Source organism: Accipiter gentilis, chromosome 21 (assembly GCF_929443795.1).
Source record: "Accipiter gentilis chromosome 21, bAccGen1.1, whole genome shotgun sequence".
NCBI lineage: Eukaryota > Metazoa > Chordata > Aves > Accipitriformes > Accipitridae > Astur > Astur gentilis.
In genome coordinates this window covers 9,142,185-9,166,636 of record NC_064900.1, presented here as the reverse complement: position 1 = coordinate 9,166,636, position 24,452 = coordinate 9,142,185, and the positions used below count along the sequence as shown (strand labels likewise).

General features: G+C 39.3%; 1 protein-coding gene across 2 annotated transcripts; it reads right to left on the bottom strand.

Moving 5' to 3' along the window:
• Positions 1-5,271: 5,271 nt before the first annotated feature.
• CEP97 (centrosomal protein 97) lies at positions 5,272-24,451 on the bottom strand. Of its 2 annotated transcripts, XM_049824587.1 has the most exons (11): positions 24,164-24,451; positions 21,011-21,153; positions 19,525-19,683; positions 19,021-19,122; positions 18,348-18,461; positions 17,165-17,331; positions 15,742-15,906; positions 14,722-14,855; positions 13,442-14,198; positions 12,279-12,354; positions 5,272-11,537 (listed from the first exon to the last, which is right to left on the bottom strand). In XM_049824587.1, exons 1-11 carry the CDS (start codon positions 24,216-24,218, stop codon positions 10,821-10,823), a joined length of 2,589 nt encoding a protein of 862 aa, XP_049680544.1. In that variant the 5' UTR covers positions 24,219-24,451; the 3' UTR covers positions 5,272-10,820. The 2 variants fall into 2 exon arrangements, with proteins under 2 accessions (XP_049680544.1, XP_049680545.1); XM_049824588.1 differs by lacking the exon at positions 19,525-19,683.
• Between the last annotated feature and the right edge of the window lies 1 nt (position 24,452).

Genomic DNA, 24,452 nt, shown 5'->3' with positions numbered 1-24,452 from the left:
TTTGGGAATGCCTCTTTCCAAAACATTGACCTGCTAGCAGTTGTTTGCATCAGTACCGGTTAAAGGCGCGATCTTACTTTTACTAAGGAACACTTGGCTTGCTTAAAACCAGGAACAGAGATGGAACAGCTGAAATACTACTGTTTATGTAATACTTTAGTTGTTATTAAATGCCTACTCTTCTCTCCTGCCCTTACCCCCATCAGCCATAGCTACTTTGAATAAGTTAAGTGATCTCACTTCCACTTTCCTCCTCCTTTCCCCACATTACAATGCCGATTACCTGGTAGAGATGGAAAAGAAAAGTCTCAACAGGCACCAGCTTTTATTAGTACTATACAGTATTGGCCAAGAATTTAAAGCCATCTGGCTGTATAAGCAGAACACAAAAAAGACAGTATCTTGAAAGATACTTGGTATTGACTTTTTCCCTCTCAATATATAAAGTCTATCAATTTTACAGCAGTCTCATTTCTCTTCACTCTTCCTTCACGAGCCATGCAGCGTGTCAAATTCCGCTACAGACTCTTCAGTTCAAAGCGAGACCCAAGGCAAAACTAATTTGCATGCTAAATGCCAGGCATAAGCCCATCTCTGTAATATAACAGGACTCAGGTTGGGGGTGAGGGGATGGAAATGACAACAATGACAAAACCTGTGCTCTTCACAGGAAATAGGTACTGCTATGCTATTCTCTGCCACATTTTACATTTCACCATCCCTCAGTGATGGGAAGGGATCCCCACACTACTTTTCTCCATAAAGTCTTCCATTATTTTTGTAGTTAGTCTTGAAGAAGACCTAATAATGAATCAAATGTGCTTTTCTAATCTCTAACATGGTAAGCACTTTGGCATAAAGAGGCCATAAACTGATCACTGAACATTTGCCCCCACACTCTGTAGAAGGGACCTCATAAAAGGCTGTTTGGTTTTAAGTTATTTGAATGCCAATGGCTTTGGTGAGGTCTGTTCCATATGCAACACCTAAATGTCATTAGCCCCCAAAAACTACAGCTTCGGCAGCTGTCACTCACATCCCTCCCAGTTTATCACACCAGAAGCACTTGGCAACTATTTTGAGATGAGTACGGAAATATAGATAGTGAAAATAATCAATCTTTCCTCATTTCTTTTTCCAGAATTACATGCAGTAAGGTGAAGTTACGCTGGGCCCTTGGCCCCGTTGCCCTTCTCTCCCTTACCTGCAAATAATCTTCAATAATACACAGTATATTAGATAATTCATCCGGGATTACTGAACTGATTCTTAGTTATAGGCAAGTGTTGGGGAATGCTTTGGTTTACCCCTTGAGGCAAACTAAACGTGTTTGTGCTCAAGTGTGATGAGATTTAACAACCAATGCATTGGACAGAGTCCTGGACAGAGTCTGCAAAGAGCACAACCCACCCTGTTCCCTTTCTATACACATCTTTGACCAGTCCCCTTTTGCCGCATAACCCCTGCATCACTTATCCACTTTGCTTTTCACTTAACCATCTGGTGTTGTCCCCCCGCAGTTCCTGGAACTGCGAGTTTCACTCTGACCTTGCACACAAGTTTAGCACGTCCCCTGGTTTCAGGCATAGCAACAACTAAGGTATACTTCACTTGGTTGGAAAAAGCCTTTTGCTGATCCGGTGCTGCTCAGACCCTTTTCATGTTATCTAATGCTTGTTAAAGGGATAGAGATTCTGCCAGAAGAATCCTCTTCCAGCTTCCTCAAGTACTTTCCCAAAAGGTTACAGAGAAGCTTGCCTACAGGCACCAAGCAGCCTTTCCACTTCCCTTCTGCACCAGCGAATCTGCTGCAGATCCTCCCTCAGGCAGCTGTGCTGCATTCCCCGCTCCAGGGACAGGCAAGAGCGCAGCTTCCCACTGCCACCAGGTAGTTCTGTTCTCCTCTGGGACTAACAGAAGCTCTTCCAGGGCTCCCTTTCCATTTCTCCACCAGACGATGAGCGTGGCCACAGCCATCTCAGCCAAAGGCTGCCTGAAGCATATTCAGTGAGTTTAACATCGGCACTGCTGCAACAAAGAAGGGAAAGCAACAGGCAACTACAAATACGAAAAAGCAGGCAAGCAAGGCTGCTTACCTGTCCTGCTAGCAAAAGAATAGCTACTTCATGTGCTTAAGACTCTCAGTATCTGTGAATAAAGCCAGAGAATCAAAGTCCAAAAGGACAGCCAGTCTACTGCAGAAAAGGTATCGAAACTGGGAATAAGCAAACTACAATGAGGAGAGGACAAGTGAATGAACCCCACCCCAGGGAGCTCAGTACTACAAGATGGCTGTGGAGTGGATCTTGAAAATACGGGCTTGAATAGCACATGCGTTTGCCTTCAATTTCAAGTTGAAGGGGCTGTAGGAGCTAACGATGGAAGGAAGAAGAGAGTTCAGGCTGTAGAGTTTCTCAGTGTCTCCTGTTTCTCCTCAGGTCCCACAGCCTCCACACACATAAGCAGTGGTAACCTCCTCAGCTCATTTTCCAAGCACTTCCCACACCAGAAAACATGCTGTAAGTTCTCAAGAGACCGGAGAACTTCAGCTGGTGTAATAAAAACAGACAGGAAGAGACATCACAAAGGCTGCTGCTTGAAGGCAGTTTAGCACAATGCTAACAAAACAGCCCTGGCTGCTAAACTGCTGTTCCTCACAACCCTACACAGTTTGAGAATTGTTTAGGCTTTTGTAATGGGTTATTGCTTTCAGCCCAACACATGAATAGAACTTGCCACAGATTTTAAATTTTCCAGGGCATCCTCCTTCATGATCATGGGCTTTCCAGTTTTCACAGACAAACTGAAGAGTCTTGGAAGTCAAAGGCTGTGACTGGTTTCATTTGGACATCCTGTACACAATTTTCTGCTATTTCTTCCCTTGGTCAATGTCGTCTTGCACATATCAGAAAGAGCAGCTGTGCTGATTTTGGCTGGGATAGAGTTAATTTTCTTCATAGTAGCTAGTATGGGGCTATGGTTTGGATTTGTGCTGGAAACAGTGCTGATAACATAGAGATGTTTTCATCATTGCTGAGCAGCGTCAAGGTCTTTTCTGCTTCTCACCCCACTCCACCAGCGAGAAGGCTGGGGGTGCACAACAAGATGGGAGGGGACACAGCTGGGACAGCTGACCCCAACTGACTGACCAAAGGGATATTCAAGACCCTATGACATCATGCTCAGAATATAAAGCTGGGGGGGGAGAAGACAGAAGGGGGAGACAGTCAGAGTGATGGCATTTGTCTTCCCAAGTCACCGTTACACACGATGGAGCCCTGCTTTCCTGGAGATGGCTGAACACCTGCCTGCCGATGCGAAGTAGCGAATGAATTCCTTGTTTTGCTTCACTTGCATGCGCAGCTCTTGCTTTACCTATTGAACTGTCTTTATCTCGACCCATGAGTTCTTCCTCACTTTTACTCTTCCGATTCTCTCCCCCATCCCACTGGGGGCAAGTGAGTGAGCAGCTGTGTGGTTCTTGGTTGCTGGCTGGAGTTAAACCATGACAGCAGGTAAACAGGATCTTGGCAAGGAAAAAGGGGATGGACTTGAGCAATCTGAAAGCCCTCACATTCACAAATTCTATCATAAACTACTTGGGCTGTACCTGAAAAGGTCCTAGCAATCCTCAAGAAGTCCCCACTGGGACAACAGGCACAGTTGCCCAGGATGGCATCTTGACTTTATTGGTCTTGGTGCTCCTAGACCAGGGACCATGCTGGATTACTTGCAAGACTTGTGGCAGTCACATGCATCTTTCCAGACCCATGAGTTATGATGGAGTGTCACAAGGGACACGCCTGAAAATATCCTTACATATAGGCAAAGCCTGTGCCAAGCTACAGCCAGAAAATAAGAACAAGGTCTGCCAGAGATACGGATAAAGTTGAAGAAGCCCATGTATTAAAAAGTCTGTCAAGATCTCTATGTGCTGTCCCATGTAGGCCAAAGTAACACTCCCTTCCACCTATACCCCAAATCGATGCATTATATCACCACAGATCCTTCACAAATGGAATACTATGGCTCGAAATCAATGATGTACTGATACAAGCTGTACTTGGACATAGTGTTTTGTGCTTTTGCAGCTCTATCAATACAGTAGAGAAAAATTAGTTTTCACACCGTAACACCTGAGTGAAGGGGAAAAATACCTCACCTACCATCTGGACATAATGTTCTACAGAATTAACAGGAGTTTTTCAAACCACACTGTCATACACAAAAGAAACTTAGCTCTTGGCATATGTAAGAATTTCAGCCCATGAAATTAAAAGTAACTACTTCCATTTGAACAAAAGGGGGTCTGTCCACTAGATATATTTACCCCTTTATTTTCCAACTCTAGCCAAAGAATTTAATGTCCAATCTTATTACAAATATGAATCAAAAACAGGGACAAGAGGGACCTTCAACCTGAGCTGCTGAAGTCTTATGGTTACTATCCCTACAACACATAGCATTTAAACTTAATAAAGCAGCTTTAAAGTCTTCACTCAAAGAGAAAACAGCAATGCTATTGTCTTCTAAGACTTAAAGTGAAGTCACTTTAGCTATGCTTATTTCTTTCTTTCAAATATCTTCACAGAAGAACAAGAGTAGTCTCACTTAAAAACCTCAGCTAATTTCTTCAGTGTAAGGAAGTGGAAACACATAGTAAAGAGTTAAAAAAAAAAAAAGCCCACTAACTTCCATGTGTGAAATGCAAGTTAAGCAAATAAAAGTGGGGTTTTTGGTTGGTTGGTTGGTTTTGGTTTGTTTGTTGTTTTTTTTTCCTTTGGAATGACTCTCCTGCAGTAAAACATGACTTTCAAATATATCTGAGCTCCTGGACTGTTCATCTGGTAAAGCCTGAAAGATGTTTGTTTAATCTTCACTTATTTAAGCACACAGCAGGTGTCTGACCAAACCAAAACAGTAGGAGAGAGAATAACATGCTTTGCAATTGTATTTCTCTTGAAAAGCCCATAGCCTTAATTGTCTTTCTAGAAAGTTCTGTACAGAATACTGCTGCATCTTTTAATTTAAACACAGTAGGGAATTAAGAACATGAAAGAGAGGGCCAGTGATACAAACAAAGGACTGCAAATTATGAATACCAATTCCAGTGGCCTCTACTAATCAATTAGTGTATAAATTTCGAGCACCCTACCACACTCTTACTGTTTTCAACAGTGAAACACTGGGCCATTAGATGCTTCAGGTGTACCAAATCATGAATGCTAATGCTTACCTCATCATCACTGTTTTGTATTTCTAAACTTTCTATCTCCAAAAGAGCCCTCCAATCATAAGACAATGACTATTAGCTGTAAGAGTCAGGATCAAGTACAAATTAACATTTTCAATAAACATACAAATCATTTATTTAAAATTCAAAACTCAGAGGTACAAACAAAATATTTAAGAAACAATAAATCCAGAAATGTAAACACTTATAGAAAATACATGAACTGTACCAGTTTAACCCCCCACCATTCCTCACAGAAAATGGTGAGAAGTAGAAAGACAAATCAATGCCTAATTGTTCTTTTTTCAGATTCTAGTTTAGAGGTAGAATACTACTGTGAAAGACTCGACAAAATTTAGTCCAGCAGAATTATGCTACAAGTGAATTTGGCCCATATACTTATAAATGTAATGAAGCCAGAAAAGAAATTTCTTATTGAGAGCTCTTATACAATAAAATTTGGCATGGTACTTTCCAAAAGATAAAGCACTTTTCCTCATAAATACTGTTTTATGCTTTTGCAAGTAAAGGATCCTGTGCTTTTTCCATTACTGACATAAAGAAAGCATTTAAAAATAGAAAGTCCCAACTTTTTGGCAGGCGTATAGAAAGCAAGTGTTTCTCAGTAACTTGGCCTAGAAAGCCAAACTGGGGAAAAAACCCTGTAACTATGAGGAAAAAAGACTTTTTGAAAGACTTTATGAATACTTGATGCTTACTTATTTGGGTGGCACAGTCCTCAAGGGGGCAAAAAAAAATTAATACATCAGGAAAAAAAAGCCTCTTTTCCACTAGCTAAAAGCAGGGGAACTGACTAGTTTTTATGTATTATTGTTATTCAGTCAGCCTCCACTAAATGCTACAGTTCTATCCTCTCGGGAAAAAGTGTATCTGTGTGAGACACACTGTAACTTCGAGTCCAGTAAAAGGTACCCAGGTAGTCTCAAGGGAATGTAAGTTCCATTTTTGTTCATCAAACAACCTGCTACAAATAGAAATTAAGATTGGAGCTCTTCAGACAATATATACAAATTCATAAAAACCAGGAACAATTTGCAAGCTCAATGACATACAAACATTATTCAGAAAAAAAACCCTAAACTTGTTTTCTTATATACAGACTGGCTGCTAAGTGCATTATTTAAATTGCTGCATGCAAATATTAGAATCTACGGTTGGTTAAGCAACTTAACTATAAACAAACTGTTAGGCTTCTGCAATTTAGTTTAACAAGGACTTTCTCAAGTATTTTCTGAAAGATATTTGTGTTTTAGAAGCAAAACATTTAGAATTGCGGTCTTAATGCCTTCTTGCTTCGTGGAATAAGAACACTTCTGGAGATGTAAATATCATAAAATCCCAATTTAGACAGCCAGTTCACAAGGACTCAGCTTAAGCATGACCCTGCTTCTTTTAAGGAAATGAAAGCAGAGTTAGGCCAATGTTCAGTACCTTTTAAAAATTCCATCCTTGCTACACATACTTTGTTTACAAAATAGCACCACACAGGAATAGTCACCACAAAAAAAACCCCAAAACAGTATAGTTGCTGCATTCATTCAGCAGCATTCCATAAATTTCCTATTCACTTAAATGACAGTTTTAGGTACTAAAACCAGAGTTGTGACCATTAAGCTTAGTTCATGGAAGAAGGCAGAAATAGAAATCTACTTACTGTCATTAGTGAGGCATTGCCTTGTGGTTTTCTTCTGTAAATAAATTACCTTACAGAAAGGAATCAATACAATCCAAATACCTTAAAAAAGACTTGAAATATAAAAAGTGAACAGGCCTGCTATCATGATATTCTTCTACCTTTCCAAATACTATCTATTGTGTCTATGAAATATCGCACGCAATAGAAAAAAAATGCATTCTTGATTACACGAAAGATTGAAATGTGTAAACTATAAAAATAATTGGGAGAAAACTGAAATAGCAATCATGAAAGAGCTGGTGCTACCACCACAGACTAAACCTGAAAACACATAAAAATGCATTTCCACCTTCCTCCTTGTCTCTACCTTCAGAAAAGCAGGCAAAAAGAGTAATTTCTGCCACAGACTAGCTAAAAAGGTTTGCATGTGCCAAGCACCTCATTCGGGACAAAACTACTTGCATGGCACAGTTTAAATAGCTAGTCTGAGCTATATTTAGCTGATTGTTCTGAAGCAAATTAAAGAAGTGCTTGAACTGTACTCACGGCAGAGCTGACAACATTGCCTGACAAATAACCATTAGGAACCTCTTCCGTCAGTACTGGAAGAGGAGCCCAGGACAAAGTATAACAGACAAGCTTTCCTTCTACAAAGTACATTCTTCTGTTGAATACGAAGCCTTGCAAAAGGAAAATGCTGAAAGATATACAATATTAATACAGGAAAATTTCAGACATGGATTTTCATCTATTAGGACTCCCAATTAGTTTACAAAACTTCAATCATCTCCAAAGAGAGCTCTGCATCCTTATCCAGGTAAAATAGTTTACATACCTAGATAAGAAAACTTATACAGACAAAGAAGAGTAAATGTTAAGCCATATACTAAACTATGATATCTCCATATCATGATTTTTTGAGAGCTCAAAATGGACTGAAAGAAGCCATGTTTAAGTATATATCCAGTTTGATTTTTTTTCTACTCTATCTAACCCCCATTATGTCTTTCCCTGTATGTATTTTAATGGTCAGGATGAAAATATTTTGTGTATATACAAACTAATTACATTTAACCCTGTAAAAACTAATCAAAAACTTCACCATTCTTTATGATTTCCATATATTCAGGCAACTCATCTTCTACACATGCAAGATACTTCTGAGAACATCAGGAAAAAAAATATCTTTCGTATTCCACAGCTTCCCCAAACGCGTAAAATAAAGCTGATTATATGTCAGTACACATTTTGCTGTACCTTCATAAAATCACTTTTGGATATACGGGTTACAAGTTAAAAATAGCCAGCAGTTGACCTAGGCATTAGTTAAAATAAGATATCTTGTGTTTGTAAGCCCTAATAACAGAAGAAATGTCAAGAAACATCTAGAGTTTCGATGAAAAATTAAGTTTCGCCAAGTTTTCCCCCTTTGACACCTCCAAAATTAAAGTTGTTTCTCCTCTTCCTAATTCTGCAGCAAAAGTAACACTAATACAAACCAGCAAAATATGTATGGTCCCTCAGTGTCCTCAGTAAGTGAAACATTTTAATCCAGACAGTGGGCCAGTTTCTCCCAGGTTTTGCATATGCTAATACAGCACTCTGTCACGAAAGAGAACTTAGTGTTTTACTACATCTAACCACCGCCTCCAGAGTGTAAGGTCCAACAACTGTTTCACAGACAGAAATTACTTCTCTCTCAAAACCCAAAGAAAGTCTCTTTAAAGGTTTATACGAGTTGTTTTTTTGTAACAGATTGACAGTCAAAGAGCCAAATCCTATGAACTGCAGAGTTCTCCAAGCATGGCAGATTGAAATCCAAGTTGAGAACCTTCAGAGGACAAGGGTATTATTGTGTACACACTTCCTCACTCAGTTAATTAGATGTTGTGATACATTAATGCACCTGTACCACTTTCAATACCCAGGCACGCTCATGCTTTAAGATCTAATTATGAATATGGTTATGCTACAAATGTGCTGTAACTAGACTGAGTTAGAAAGATAGCACATTAAGAATCTACCACCTCAGCGGTTGGTTTTTTGGGGGTTTTTTTTTGTTCAGTTGTTTTTTTAAAATGCTCTCACATATGCAAGGCACAGTTAAATGTCAGCTTGACTGCAGTTATAGCTCTTTTGAGAAGTTAGTGCCCAAGAACGTATTTTTTGGGGGGTGGGGAAAAAGTGATGATGGCTACTCTATACAGAGGCAAGCTTTATTCTTCCAAGGTGAACTTCACCACTGGGCAGATGGCTGGTAGAAGTCCAATACACCATTTATGTTCTAAATAAAGGCTATTTTGAGGCCTCAAGCCGATACTGGCCTCATGCCAAGCTCCTGAGTAGTGGTATATTTCAGCTCGGAACCTAACGTAGATAAGGAACCAAAGCTTTTACAAAAATTAAATTATTTTACATGGTAACATGGCCATAAGAGTCACTTTAAAACAGCACTAGCTGGTTTTAATGACACCATAGCACCAGAAGTTAACCTGTGCATTCAGATAATTATAATATACACGTGCCTTTACATCTAAGAAGTTAATATTAGCAAACTACTGAAACACTGGCTTTCCAGTGCACACTGTGAAATGCAGTATTAGCAAATTGAACTGACCCCTAGAAGTCAAAATGTCAGCTTTTATTTTACCAGTGTCTACCACAGACAAATTTGTGCATGGCAAAACAGATTTCCCTTGCCACTTCTGTGGTACACTAACATACCTGATCTTTTTCCATTAAAAAAACAACATAGCAATGGCTAGGCAAGATACAAACCCTATTGCTTGCCCAGTGTTTAAGTGGAAAGCATAGCCCAGGTAGCTTAGCACATTTACCAACAGGGAAGAAATACAGCTTTTTATCCACATCCAATTAGAATGTCGAATACTGGACATACAGAGAAAAAAAACCAAAAAAACCCAAACAAAAAGCCCAACAGAGATGTCAAGAAATAGTTTTAAGTCATGGCATTTGCTTTTAATACTTATACCTCTAGACAGAAGTAGTTGTGATCTATCAAACGCACTAATGTCTTGAAAGCCATGCAGATCCAAATCCCACAATGCCATTAGCATCCTTGGGGAGGCAAAACATATGCCACCAAGCCTGCTGCTGTAACCCAGCAGTGCAATCTTGGAAACTATGTTCCCAAATCACATGCCCTTTTGAAATTCTTATTTAGTGAAGGCTGCTACTGGTTCCACTTTGAGTCTTACCTGAGAAAGCAGGGAAATTCAACCCCAGAGCAAACAAAGGTCAAAGTTTGTCTGAAGCTCCCTAAGGTCTCACTCCTGTAAGTCCTTGTTTCAGTGCATATGTAAATGACCTAATTCCTAGCCAGCAGCTTCAAGTAAATGACAAAAAGAAGTCACTGACTTGGACACTGATTTCATGGAATGCATCTTTCAAACACTGACCAAACTACTCTTGTTAAAGTCAAAAGAAGTCTGAAAGGCAACTGCTTTCACCTTTCTCATCAGACTGTATCCACACGCGCACACCGACTATGCTGATGCTGTTTCTTCCCATATTGTTTTCTTCTCTTTGCAAAGCAGAACTCAATTCTGCTTTTTAGAAAAAAATGCAAAGACTTACTAACACATTCACCAATGTGAATTTACAGCAAATACCCCCCCCAACACCCCCAATCTTCAGAATTAATTTAATGGAAGCCAGCTATTAAGATATCAGTTTTATGTTTGAAAATAAAGTGCATAATGACCGTCACTGAGAACTTTGCTGATTTCAGGTTAGCACAGTTAGTGTCAGTCCTCAGCAACACCAATAAAATACTAATTAAAACATAAATTGGTAACATGAGTAAAAATCTGAAACAGCACACATGAAAAATAAGTTTTGTATAAATGGGAAAAAGAAAGAGAAAGGAAAGTGAAATGGAATCCCTAGTCCTTTGTGGAACTGAGCCTACTATACAGCTATCCCAACATGCAGCATCTGAAATGAAGAATCGCAGTCTGTTTGCTTCCCTTCTGCTATTCCCGAATTCAGTTTGCAGCTTTCTGGTGTTTGACCAATTTCACCTCGGGCAGGGGAAGATGTATCTTGAGGGAGATCTACAAAGACAGTGTCAGATGAAGAATCTTGGCTTTCTGGTGAAACAGCAATTTGTGGCCAGCTACCCTCTGTTTCCTCATTGCAATCTGTCCCTTCATCAGCCTCTTCCAGCTGCTGAACAGATTTCAAATACTGTTGTATAAGTCTGTTGTCCTGTTCACTACTAGAGCTCTCTTTACTTTGCTCACATTCCCCATGGCCATCCTCTACATCTGAAGAATACGCTGAAACAGAATTGCCACATTGTTTGACAGTTTCCACTGAAAGAGAGCTCTCAGTTCCTTCTGTTAAACTCTTTTCAGAGCTACACAAATCACTGACATGAGTCTGATCAGCCATAGAAGAATGAAAACCAGAATCTGGGAACTGCAACAAAGACTTTTCCTGAAGAACTTCACTAGCTGGAACTAAACAAGCAGAACTAACATCTGGTGCGGTTTCTTGCTCAAGTGTGGACGATCGAATAAATGGTTCAGATGAACAGAAAATACTGGCTGAAGGGATCCCAGGTTGCCAAGTGGCACCTAAATTCTGTGTTACTGAAAGATGCCATTGTTGAAGGGATTTTACCTGTAAAGTATAGAGAGAATTTCATTATGAAATGCAAATAAGAAAGTACTTTGATTTCTAGAGTATTTCTTGCAATGAGCAACAAAGCTGTAGTATAAAATTTAAGACTGAGTGAACTAACAAAAGGTTTGCTATACCTTTAGGGAAAATATGTTCTTCCCACTGTTAAATAATGGGTTTTAAACCTAGATGCCCAACACTGACAGAGCACACAAGCCTCCCAGTTCAAGTACCTGAAGAAAAAGGAATCTGCTCTTAAAGACAGAAAGGATGAGGAACCTTTCTGAAATAACCCATGCTTAAGAAAACAGTCAGTCTTGGTTTTAGAAGAATAGCTTATTAGAAGATGTATTAATAACTTTTCTACTTTAGAGATTAGCTGCTCACAAGCAACATAGCTTGACACCATTTCATTTGCCCTAGGCATCTAGCAGTCACATCATTCTTCACACTTCTGCTGCATTTATTTAGTTTTCCTTGCATTTTGTCCTCCTTCTCACACCAGGCTATAATTTAGCCTTCTGTAACAAAACCAGTGTTCTCGCACTAATACTTCTGAATGTTATTTTCCCCTAGAATACCAGTATAGCAAACAACATGGCAATTAGATTCTAATAAGATACCCAAGTCATCACTGGAAAAAATTAACCATATTGACTATCTCTTCAGGATCTACAGTATGAAATAATGCCTTTGAAATCCATATGCAAGCAGAAAAATAAGAGGACTAAAACTATTTACCTGGTTCCAAAGAAATCTGACAGCTTCCTCTTGTACAAGCCTCTGAATCTTATCTTCCTCTCTTTCTTTTCTTAGTCTGCAAGAACACACATCCAAATTTATGCAGCTTAAATAAGCAACATTTGGATAACAAGATCAACAATACATAAAAATGCCTACTTATATAACAGCACTCTTGAAAGATACAACAGACCCTAACATTAAGACACTGCTGCAGTCTGGCTTGCCACCAATATCCAGCTGCTGACTTCAAGTTTCTCTTTCAGAGTTACATTAAGATTCTGCTTCCTTTTGCTGCCGCACATTTATTGACGTGCCAATACTTTAAGTGTCTTCTTGTAAACTGAACCTGAGCTTTTCATTTTTTCCTGCACAACCCCCCCCCCCCCCCCAAAATAGTGCTCCTTCATTTCAAATTATGCTCTCCCTAACTGATATCACTTTGATGTAGGTATGATGTGTAAGCATTGGGAGTTTCTAGAAGTTCACTGAGGGCTCAACCTGGTTCACAGAACTTTTGTCAGTTGTGATAGTAAAGGAAGAGAGCCTGTCAGACTGCCAGTTCCCAGGCTGATCCAGAAAGATATTAACTAAATCCGCAACTTATATCTTACAGATTGTGGAACTCCGATAATGATGTCCTCCAAACATGGATTCATAGAATAAAAAAAAAAAACAAAACACAAAACCAAAAACAGAAGAAAGCACAGAATTGCATTTTACAATTGTATCATGCAAGGCAGAGAGAATTCTTCTTTTCACCAGTACGAGAGGAATTACTCTCAATATGGACACTTCATTTATAGACTCTGTAATTGCTAGGAGACAAGTTAAAAAAAAAAAAAAAAAAAAAAAATCACACTGCGCAATTTCCATTTTGGTTATGCAGTGAAACATGCAAATCCTGCTAAATAAAGGAATAGAAAAATGCATTCTAACCCAACCCACTCATAGAAGGCACTTCGAGAGTACGAACAGCTACGTGCATAACTGTGTTTATCTTACAGGAAGAGATCTTCTACCGTAATAACAGTTTTGTATTACTGATGCTGGGTTCAACTATGAGTAGTTATATCAAGACCCACTTATGCCTGTTCTGAAATATCCTGAAGTATGGTTATATTCATTCAGATTTGAAAATACACAGCATGACCTCAACTTACTTTTCTATTTCATCAGTTAAGCAAATGATGTGCTCCTGCATTCTGTTTAAGCGAATTTCATACCGCACTTCCTTGGCTCGGGGATGGTAGTTCCTCGTGTAAAATCCTCTCCAGCAGGCTTGAAGCTTGGTAGCTGCTTTAGCCATTCTTTGCAGTTCAGCTGCACCTTGATCAACAACAGCTAAGGAATCAGAACTTTCTCCTGTCATCTGGTCAGGACAGAGAGTTGTAACTCCCGATTCAGCACCCACTGAGGTGCCGGGATGATTATGCAGAACTTGGTCTTCAGAGGATGCTGAACAGTTGCTAGTATTAGCAGTCAAGCTAGCTGTTACTGGATCAGCAGAAGGCAACAGCATACTCTCTTTGATATTCTCTTGAGTTTCCACACTTTCCACTGCTCTGTTCGAGTGCTCTCTTGTAACACATGAAGCTTCTTGCTTGATAGTTGTTTCTCTGCTATTAACATCTCTCTCACATTCGATCACTGCATCATCATCATCTCCTAGGCCCAAAGTGATTCCATGTAGCTTCAGGTCTGAAGTAGGAGACACTGGAGACAATCCTGAAGCAACTGGCATGAAAGTAGACTCTGAGGATAAAAGGCTGCTGTTTAGTTTGTCTTCATCTGTCTGTATGTCTTCAAGGTATAGCTCCTTGTGAAAACTTCTTTCAAGAAGAAAAGTGTTCTTTACTGCATAGGAATGATCATCGTTTGCACTTGGTCCAATCCAGGAATTCTTCTGGATGATAGGTTCTAGATAGGCAGAAAGCCATATTTAAAAGTGTCATAGTATTTCAATAACATATCTTCATTTAATTCATAGGAATTCACAAGTTGCTTTAGATAGTTAGAACCTGGGTGTGTAAGATGATCTAAAATGCTAGTAATGATAAGCATTATTTCTATATAACAATAAAGACAATAACTACTTATCACAGTAACATCCATAAACTTTGCAAATACTGGGTACAATTGCACAAACTGCCTCCCCCTGGAGAGGTTACACTTTTATCAGATGGAACAGTCAAAGGCATAACTCTTTAGTTTATTGGACTGTGTTTTTCACCTAATCTTACTAGCATTTCAAGACACGAACAAACATGGAATGTATTTTTAGAAAACAAAGTATAACTTCAGTTGAAAACCTCAAAAAGTCAATAGAATAAAATAATAACAGGGCCTTGCTCTGAAATTCTCTCCACAAAGTTATCTACGTTCAAAAAAAAAAAAAAAAAAAAAAAAAAAAAATCATTATTTCCACAGGTTAGCTTCTTACCACTTTCAGTAACTATCTGTGGTGGCTGGGATGGACTGCTGTGTTCATAAGCAACTGGCAGTGTTTTGTTGGGAGCAGAAGATGTAGGTGGACCTTCATTTTGGTTTTGATGCATCAACTGCCTCTGGTGGAGCCTAAGCAGAGAGTTCCAACAGATTTTATATTTCTTTTAAACTTTTTAGTACAGAAGACATCTAAAAGAAACTATCAACTGCTTTAAAGAAAACAAGTGATCAAATGATTCTAAACAACAGGCTAGTTATGCAGATCCCTACACATACAAGACACTAACAGGACTACTGACAAAGTAGGGGATTGCATAGACTGCTCCTGTTCCCCTTCCTCCTGTCCCTTTTTCTTCATTACACTTACATGTATCAAAAAAAAAAATCCAACATGCAATTCTGACTGTAGACTGAAATATTTCCTGAAATATGCAAGGAAGGTAGGCAGACATTTTAAGTGTCTACTGCAGGTTACATTATGCTTGTATGTGTAGAGGAATTTAAGGAACAAAAGGAGTGTCTTTTACATTTGAAAATGACTTAATCAAGGAAAGGGTGTCCTTGTTACCAAAGGGACAAAAATCCTAAGAGTGAGCGGCTGCATGGTGCTTAGTTGCTGGCTGGGGTTAAACCACGACACAAATCAACAAACATTGCCACAAATATAAAATCATCCTTTACAAACTGAGAAAACACACAGGTTGTTTCAGCCCAGCTAAATTCAAAGGTCATGAGGCAGAGGTCAGAAAGTCAAACTGCCTTATAAGTCATATACGTGTGTGCATATATATTTTCTTTTCTCAGCAAGCAGGAAAACACTCCTGCTGCTGCTGCTGCCTTGCCTCTCATTCCCCTCCAGGACACACCTTGTACCTCCATCACTCTTCCCATCTCCAGACCTCCCTGTTGCTTTGAAATACTTAAAAGGAAATTTTATTACATCTAACACATAATAAGACATATAAATATGTTCTCAGTTATATTCTCTGACAACAGAGAAACAAGAAGTTCTCACCTTTGCTTACTCAGTATTTTTTCCAGTTTGGCATCCTCTTCAGTCTGGAGACCGTATGTAGATACAAGAGGACAAACAGTAGCCAAGTACTGGACTAGCTGAACATGCTGCCCAGGTCGATATGATCTTCCTTTACCTTGACTGTAGAGCCATTCTGCTTTCAAACTGTTAAGAAGAACAAAAAAGGTCACCATTAATGCATGGCATAAAACACCTAGCTCTCTTTTGATTACTGGTCTTCTGTTGGGTACCTAAGAGCTAATCTACAAATCTAATCAAAACTTGGAACATGCACAGTGCCCAGAGGAACTGGGAATTTCATTACCAGTATAATGAATAAAGTATTCCCTCATATAAGCATTGATGAAACAAAAAAACCTCTGGCCAAAACTGTGCAGTCTCTGCTTCATCCGTGTGTAGTCTTTGGGCACTGAAAACATGTCTGTGTCAATTAATTTATCAGCAAAGCTTTCACAGAAACAGAGAAGTTCATACAAACATGCAGAATAGGCACAGAGAGCAAATCCTGCTGAAAGTATTCAACAACTGAAATCTTTTTTTCAATCAAATGCTCTTCAGTCTGAGAACACTTAATATAATATATCTATATATAATAATACAGTTAATACAAAAAACCCATTACTCATGAAAAAAATTTCTAGAATTCTTACAGGCAACTTTTGGGAAAAGTCATAATATGTTATGGTGAAACAGAAACAGAGTTGGTTTACCTTTGACCAAAAAGGCAGCTTTTTATTTTAGTAATGGGGGAAAAAAGACACTAATGTCCTGGCATATGTTAATGTACTGGACTAGAATGTGTTTATACTGGATAATACTTATGCTTGGACTGTTCTGATGTCAAGAACTTTAAGAAGATATCTGCATTGTCATACAGATATCATAGTGATATAAGAACCACAATGATACAGTAACAAGTGATTTGAGCAAAGTAACATTTGACTAATTGATACAAAAAATGCCAAATCTAGAAATGCACTTGCAAATCAGGCCCTTTATAAAAGGGCATGCTTGAGCTTCTCTCAAGATAATAGCTTTAATATCTGCTGATTGTCTCATTCTGCAAAGTCAAAGAGGCTGTAAAGCTTGGAAGGGGTAGCAGACCATTGATAAATTGCTACCACAGTTTTGCTTTGTAAAAGTGCTACTGTGAGTTGAGTAACAAAACAAAAGCTTAACTTTATACTTCTACTTTTGATCTTGCATAACAATTCCAGTGTAAAAGATGAAAAATTTAGCAAAAGCAACAATGTTAAGTCACCTGTATCTCATGTGGCCATTACCAAGACAAACAGAATTTCAGATCATTAGCACTTCTCCATTTTTTTATTACATAAAAATGCAATTTCAGCTTAGCCAAACTTTATTTAATAACTTTAGAGATTTGATACTATTATGTCACCTTTCCTTCTGAGAAATCACATATCCATCGAGAACTTTAAGGTTCAGACACCAGCTAACAATATACGGCCTGTAGTCAAAGCCAGGGATAGAAGGTGTGGCCATCACACAGGGATTGTTCATAATTGACAACTGTTCCAATTGACGAAGAGAGGCCAGGAAAGAAACCTTGAGAAAACAAGATATATTTGTTAACTGAACAGAACCCATCAAATGCTTACAGAACATACTACATTTCTCCTAGTTACAGGTAGACATCTCACACAAAACAACATAGTTACACATACATTTAAAATCACATTTGCTTTTTGACCATGAACATCTTCAAAGGACTTTCTATCAACTACTGCCATTTTCCCATTAATTCTCCTGTAAGTACTATAGCCCTCGGAAAGTATTAGCTTCTCTTAAAATCTGGGAATTGGGCTTCATGTATAGAAAGGTATATTATTTCTACAATTCCAGTTCACTATAACAGGCATTGAGATTTTGACAAAAAAAAAAAAAAAAAAAAAAAAAGGTAAGCCAAAAAGCTGGAGAAACACTATCTTGTTTTGAAGAGAAATGTATTACCAAAACAAGATGTTTCTTCCAACATGGAAGTCCAGCTGACAGTTTTGGCTGCTACTTATACTATATATATATATATTATACCTATGATACACATATATATGTCTACTTATATTTAAAAAACCCAAACAAACCAATAAAGACAAAAATCAAAGGCAGAATATCTGTTTCTCTTACATAGTGTGTTTGAGAAATAGATAAAATAAGACATTGGCCCAAAAATGTTCAGTTGCAACAAGCACAATTCAAACCTCTGTTCTAAACACAGCAGCTGCAGAAGCCCTCTGCAGCAGTTAATCAGCTCAGCTTTCAACCTTCAGACAATCATGAAAAGCTCTCTGTGAATTTAGTCCTTAAAGTATACTTCTGATGTCCTTGAATAATATAAAAAAGGCAAAGTTTCTTTCAAGGATAAATTTTAAAAGGTATCACCTAGCTTGTGCAGCTAATGCAAGTACAGTTATTACACAACTTTTAGTAGTTATAAGTTACTTTTGTCAACATGGGTTGTTTTAAAGAAGAGAGCCCGTTTTCAGTTACAACCTCAAAAGAATTATCCAACTATATGCTTGCAGTCTACCTAAAGACAAGGTGATATATCTTCTATATCTTACCTCATTTAAGTCTCTGATTTCATTTTCTGCCAAAGAAAAAACAGTCAGATTCTGAGGTAGGCAAACAGGGGCAGTGCGAAGTGAAGTTATAATATTTCCATGCAGCAACAGAGTCTATAAAATAAAAATACAGTGATGAAATGTATGTTTGATCAAAATTCCCATGTTTTTGTTCAGGCAACACCTGCACAATACACACAAAGGAACCATAATTAAGGCTTTCTGGAATCATCAAAATTATTTTTGTTTATTCCACGAAGGGAAAACTAATTTTTATACTTCAGAGAAAAATCTTCTCATCTTAAAATGCAGAACTGAAGTATAGTCACAGTTACAAAAAATATATTTGGAAACATTTTTTTCTCTGCAGTGTTCATGCTGAAAGAGTTAACACTATGTTTTGTTTTGATTCATGACAAGAGAACGAGAGCTAGGAACAAGATCTCACCATGTTATCTTTACCAAAATCATTAGAGTGGTTATAGAAAAATCACTGACTCAGTTCCTGCAACTTCAAAACGAGGAAAAGAAGTCTTACATGCTTCCCTCTAGAAATTATGGTGATTAACTAAAATGCTTTAAGAGCTAGTGAATGCTTTAACAGGCAGCAATTTTCAAAGCAAATTTATTTATGCAAAGAATGTAACAAAACCAGAGATAAAATAGCATCTACCTTCAGCGATGTAAGCTTGGAGAGATCACCTAATTGAGCTATGTTATTGTCTGACAAATCCAGATGCTGAAGAGATAGACAGTAATTGATTTGTTCAATGGCCTACAAAAATAAAGAAGTCAATTACTCACAGTCACTCTTTTGTAGTCATTAAATAAAACCAGGTATCAATAATTATAAATTACTTTGAAAGCTAAAAACCACTGGATAAGTAATCCAAAACAAAACCCATGTTTTTACACAGTTTCATTATAAAGGTAACAATTCTTTTCCTATTTTGAGGACTATTTCCCAATTCTCATTACATTTTGATATCAAACTTTTTATTTTTTCCTAGACAATTCTTGTCCAAAAGTTGCCCTCTTCTGTTTCATAAACCAGTAGCTGCAAAACTTTAACATTTGTTCCAATCAAAACCAGAAACATATTCCAATTTCTTTGCAGCATTTTCCATATTCCTACAACACTAGATTCTGGAAAATATATAAAGACTAAATGCTTTACCTTAAGGTTATTTCCTGCCAAATTCAGCCATTCCAGATGCACCAAATCCTTCAGCCCTTCTACATACCCAATACTATTATGAGGCAAGTTTAGCACCCGAAGCTTAGTCAGTTTTGCTACACCCATCATTCGCACCAAACGATTGTTGGCTACAGAGAGCTGCAGATTGACACAAAAATAAAAGAAACAGTTTTAACTATTAAACCGTGCAGACAGAACAGGCTTTTATTTTAGCGGTTAAAAACCTAATCCAACAGGAACTTCTTCAATCTAGTGTTCCATTTTCATACACAAAACACAAACAAAAAACTGCAAGAGCCAGGAAAAAAATTACTGATCAAAGAAAGTAGTCTTCACAACTCACTCCGCAAACTTAAGAGGAAATTCTCCTAGCAAAAGATAAATAAAAGAGAACAAATGAGGAATTGTGTCATATGAAACACTAAGTTTTTAAAATCAGAATTACCAAATAATTGCGCAAATTGTTGCACCATTCCTGGTGTAAAATCATACTTACAGTCAATATGGCAGAGGACAAAATCTATTTTACATGATTCTCAGAAAGGTCCTGTGCTAACAGGTCTATAAATCACAAAGTTTTAAAAGGATAAATCCTGATTAAACATACACATTAATAACATGACCACCAAGCTGGCAGACTGGTGAAGGTTTGTTGTAGCAACAAACTCCACCTCTCCAGTCTCAGGTTAGCTTGTCTCTAGAAGCTGTTAGGTGACTTCAAGACTGTCTGGATGCACTTTTAGTGACAATTAACATGGACTTATATAGCTTTGCCCTGGAGGGATTAATACTCTGATTTCTGCAAGCACCATGCACAGGCTTAATATTGTTATCACTAATAACCTCATGAACTTAAATGGACTGCTGCTAGTATTATAATTAAGGATAAGCACTAGCAACATCATGGCCTACATGAATCAATATGTTAACAAGACTACACAGATCCCCTCCACATTTTTTTTATTTGCTATTTCTATTTTAACCTAATCCACATGGCTTTTTTTCTTCTTGTGAATTAAGGCTACTAATCCTCTATCTTCATGAAGAGTTCTGAAACCCAAATGGAGAGGAGAGTCCTGTATGTATGTCTGCATGTTTACAATTACATAGAGGAAAGATAAAGTTATTTTTAAGGTTACAAAGCTTAAGTATTCAAAAGCTAAGAATTATCAAAGTTGGGTTATCAGTGATTTTTCTAAGTGTTCTTATGACACCACCCCCATTAGGATTTATTTAGTTCATTTTTAATTACCTAGGTAACTAGCAAAATAGCCTCCCCCACTGTCAACTGTAGAGCTACACTAAACCCAAAGCTTTCTATTTTAATTAGCTGTCATGTATTTTCCTATGAAGACAGTAACTGCTAACTTACTTCAATTATATAATATGGCCTTAAAGCAGAAGTATTTTAATTAGCATCACAGTACCATTATTTCAGAGCAAATTCAAGTCAAGTAACACTGACCTGCATCAGATTCCTGCATTTCTCCAAGTGTTCCAATTTAATTATCTGGTTTTTGTCCAGAATCAAAGTGTGAGTATCAGCATCACAGGGTAAGGTTGGACCCAGTTTTTGCAATCCTTGGCCTGACCAGTTGACTACCAAACCTTAGAAGAAAAAAAAAAAAAAAAAAGGGGGGGGGGGGGGAAGCCCCAAAGTCAACACTTTAGATATGAGAATATGAACTGAAAAAGCAAATCAGGTTACACAGATTTGTTTTACAATGCATGCAGCTAATTGGCAAATACAAATTAACTTTGTTTTCCATGTAAAACTGAAGCAAATTACTTCAGACCAAACACATTAGAGTAACTGATCCAGTTACTGGAAGATATGGATTCCAGGCCCTATCCGAGTAAAGGACTCGGACGGAATTCTGGGAAAGTCAGTAACAGATCCTCTGGAGTGGGAAACAGAGCAAAATTTTGGTAGCTAAATTTAAAGGTGTGATTCTCAAACCCCCAAACTTCAAAAGCTCCTAAATTTTTAAATTCTTCAAAGATTTCAAGTTTTGAGCAGCTTGACAACTACCTATCTCTCTGTAGGCACTCTAGCTAAATTCCTGCTTGGAGGCAAACCCAGAACGTGCCTAGCACACATCTATAGGATGACACTCCACAAACAACATCAACCATACCTGTCACTAAAAAAAAATAATAAATAAATTAAAAAAGGGGAGAATTCTGGAAAAAGGGGAAGCAGCATCCATCCTTTCATCAAGCAGAAACCTGATAAGGATGCAAATCTATGAACTGCACCTTCCTGTAAGGTTCCATCAGCCAACCTGCTAAAGTATTTGAAGATTAGGGCATTTAACTTGTAAATGTTAAATACCCATGTGATAGTCTTCAGCCAGAGGAAAATAAACAGCCTTACCATGAACAAGTCCTCAGAAAGCTAGACCATTGAATAAAAGCCTGCAGTTTTCTCTTTCCTTTTCCCCCCTCTGTATTTCAAAGGTGAAATATTAGTAGCCTACCTTTTTTTTTTTTTTCTGAAAGTGCACTCTAGATGCAAACTCAAAGCAGAGGTTTCAGCCTATGAAACCAAACCTGACACCTCTGTTGTCAGAAGTTGGATGCTTAAACTTCAGAAAACAAACAAACTTAAGATTCAACCCTCCCTTTAAAACTTCCTATCAGATACTTTGAGACTTGCTCCCTTCTAGCAGTTTGGCTGCTACAAAACCTAATCTTAAGTATTTTACTATCTCTAACTTATTGGGTAGGGAATGTGTCTAATTCAGAGCCAAAAATTCCACTCCAGGACTTCACGAGCCAAATCCCTGAGTGCATCTCACCTTGGGATTTTGGTGCTTGTGTCCCCAAATTGTATTAATAGGCTAAATGTCCCACATAACATTTGCCATCTACATGCAACTTGAATCACTGGGTACCCACAGTGACATCTACTAATAATAATTTTCATACATTAAAGCCTCTGCTGTACGTTTTACATACATGCACCATTCTAGCGCTTGCTCTTCTCTTACTATCTACTCAGTAAATAATGCTGCCATTTTCAGTAGCATGTTCCAGAATAGTGTTCTTATCCTAACATGCACTATATATTAATATTCTTACAGTTTGCAGGCTTTTGGGGTTTAGTTATGCTAAGGATGGAGACAAACATTTTTGGTGTACCATTTTGTCAACCAGAGAATATACTTTTCTAAGAAGCATCTCTGATGACATTTATTACATTTCCATTGCTTCTCAAATCCACAGCCACCTGAAGCACTCTGAAGAGCAGCAATGCAGATCCAGCAGTACCAGAAACAGTCACACTCCTGTCTTTGCACATTCAGGGAGAAGGTACTGCATGTTTCTCACTTAAGTGGCCACCTCTGCAACCACTTGGTCACTTTAACTAAACAGAGAAATTTTGCATGTGCCCGTTTATCCAAGGGCTTGTTATGAAAATTCACAGCTGGCCCATGCCAACCAAGGAGAGAGGCTAGGACCCACAGCATAGAATTACAAGAGTAATCCTTTTATTCATGCACATGAGGTGTCCCATTCAAACTGGGGCACCCAGAGTGTGGTTTTACACGTGGTTCTTATGCCTTTCAAGCATTCAGGTACAACATTATTTGACTACTCACTACTTAACACACACACACTACCAGGTGCAAAGAAACTACATTTCTATGGCATCATCATCCACTTGATTCTCTACTTATCTAGACATCTCTGGAGTCAGTTGTGCTATAGTTACATATCCGTGATGCCAGACAGTGGGAAGGTTTCGCAGAGGTGTTAAAGGAGCTAGGATGCTGGTGCTACCTCGGTTGTCTGGGGGTATCCTTTATCCTTTGTGGGCAGCTCTAAGTAAGATCCCTATTTCAAGGGTGTCTGTCCTTCTCCTTGCGAGCAGCTGGGATCCTTTAGTTTGTTTGCTTAAGCAGGACTGCTCAGTATACAATGAGAACTATCTATCTTGAGGAAGTGAAAATGATTTCAATATACCAATGAGTCCTTATAGTATCCTTTGGGAATGAGATTCTCCTAACAGGCTCTCAGTACCCAGGAAAACGTTTCAGAATTTCTTATTACTCGTTTGGCAGCTATGTACGTTAACAGACCTCAGAAGCTCACGACTGTTGCTCAGGCCTCTGCTCTCTCGCTGAGCCCCTGAGCCTTCAAGGCCAGGCTCGTATCGTTATAACCCACCGTCCTTCCAGACGGAGGCAGGAAGCAAGAAACTGCATCCTCAGAGGAGGAGCTGTCTCCCAAGACCCCCCTGCCCTCCACTACAGGAAAAAAAGGGGCCTTATTTCAACTCCTGGCCCACCTTCTACAGGGCTGCAGGCAAATCGCTCCTCAGGGGCCCTGGCCTCGGCAGGATGGAGAGCCCCTCTCCGCGCGCCCCCCCCCCCCAGCCGAGCCCCCCCGCACCAAGGGCCGCGGAGCCTTTCGGGACTTGTAGTCCGAACCCCGGGCCGGCGGCCAGGGCACGGCCCGCCCCGCCCCGCACTACAGCTCCCGCCGTGCGCTGCGCGCCCCCGCCTCTCCGCCGCACACAACGGAGACCCAAACAAACCCCCGCCGGCCCCCGACACCCGCAACCCGGCCGCGCAGCCCCCGCCGGGCTCGCTGCCTCCCCCGTTCCCCTTACCCCCTCCAGCCGGCGAAACAGCCTCGGTCCTCGCCGCAACCCCCGTCGCCGCCATGCTTCCCGCTTTGCCGCCGACGCCGCCGGGCAACCGAGCGCTGGACGCCGATCGGCTGCCTCGTTCCGCGACGGGAAAATCGTGTCTTTTCTTCGCGGCCGGAGAGAAGGGCCCGCGTACGGAGCCGCCCGGCGGCGGGGTTTTAACCGAACAGTGGAAAACCCGGCCGGCGAGAGCGCTGCGGTGGGTCCCCCGCCCGCCCCTCCAGCCGGGGCGGTGCTGCCTCCCCGCTCC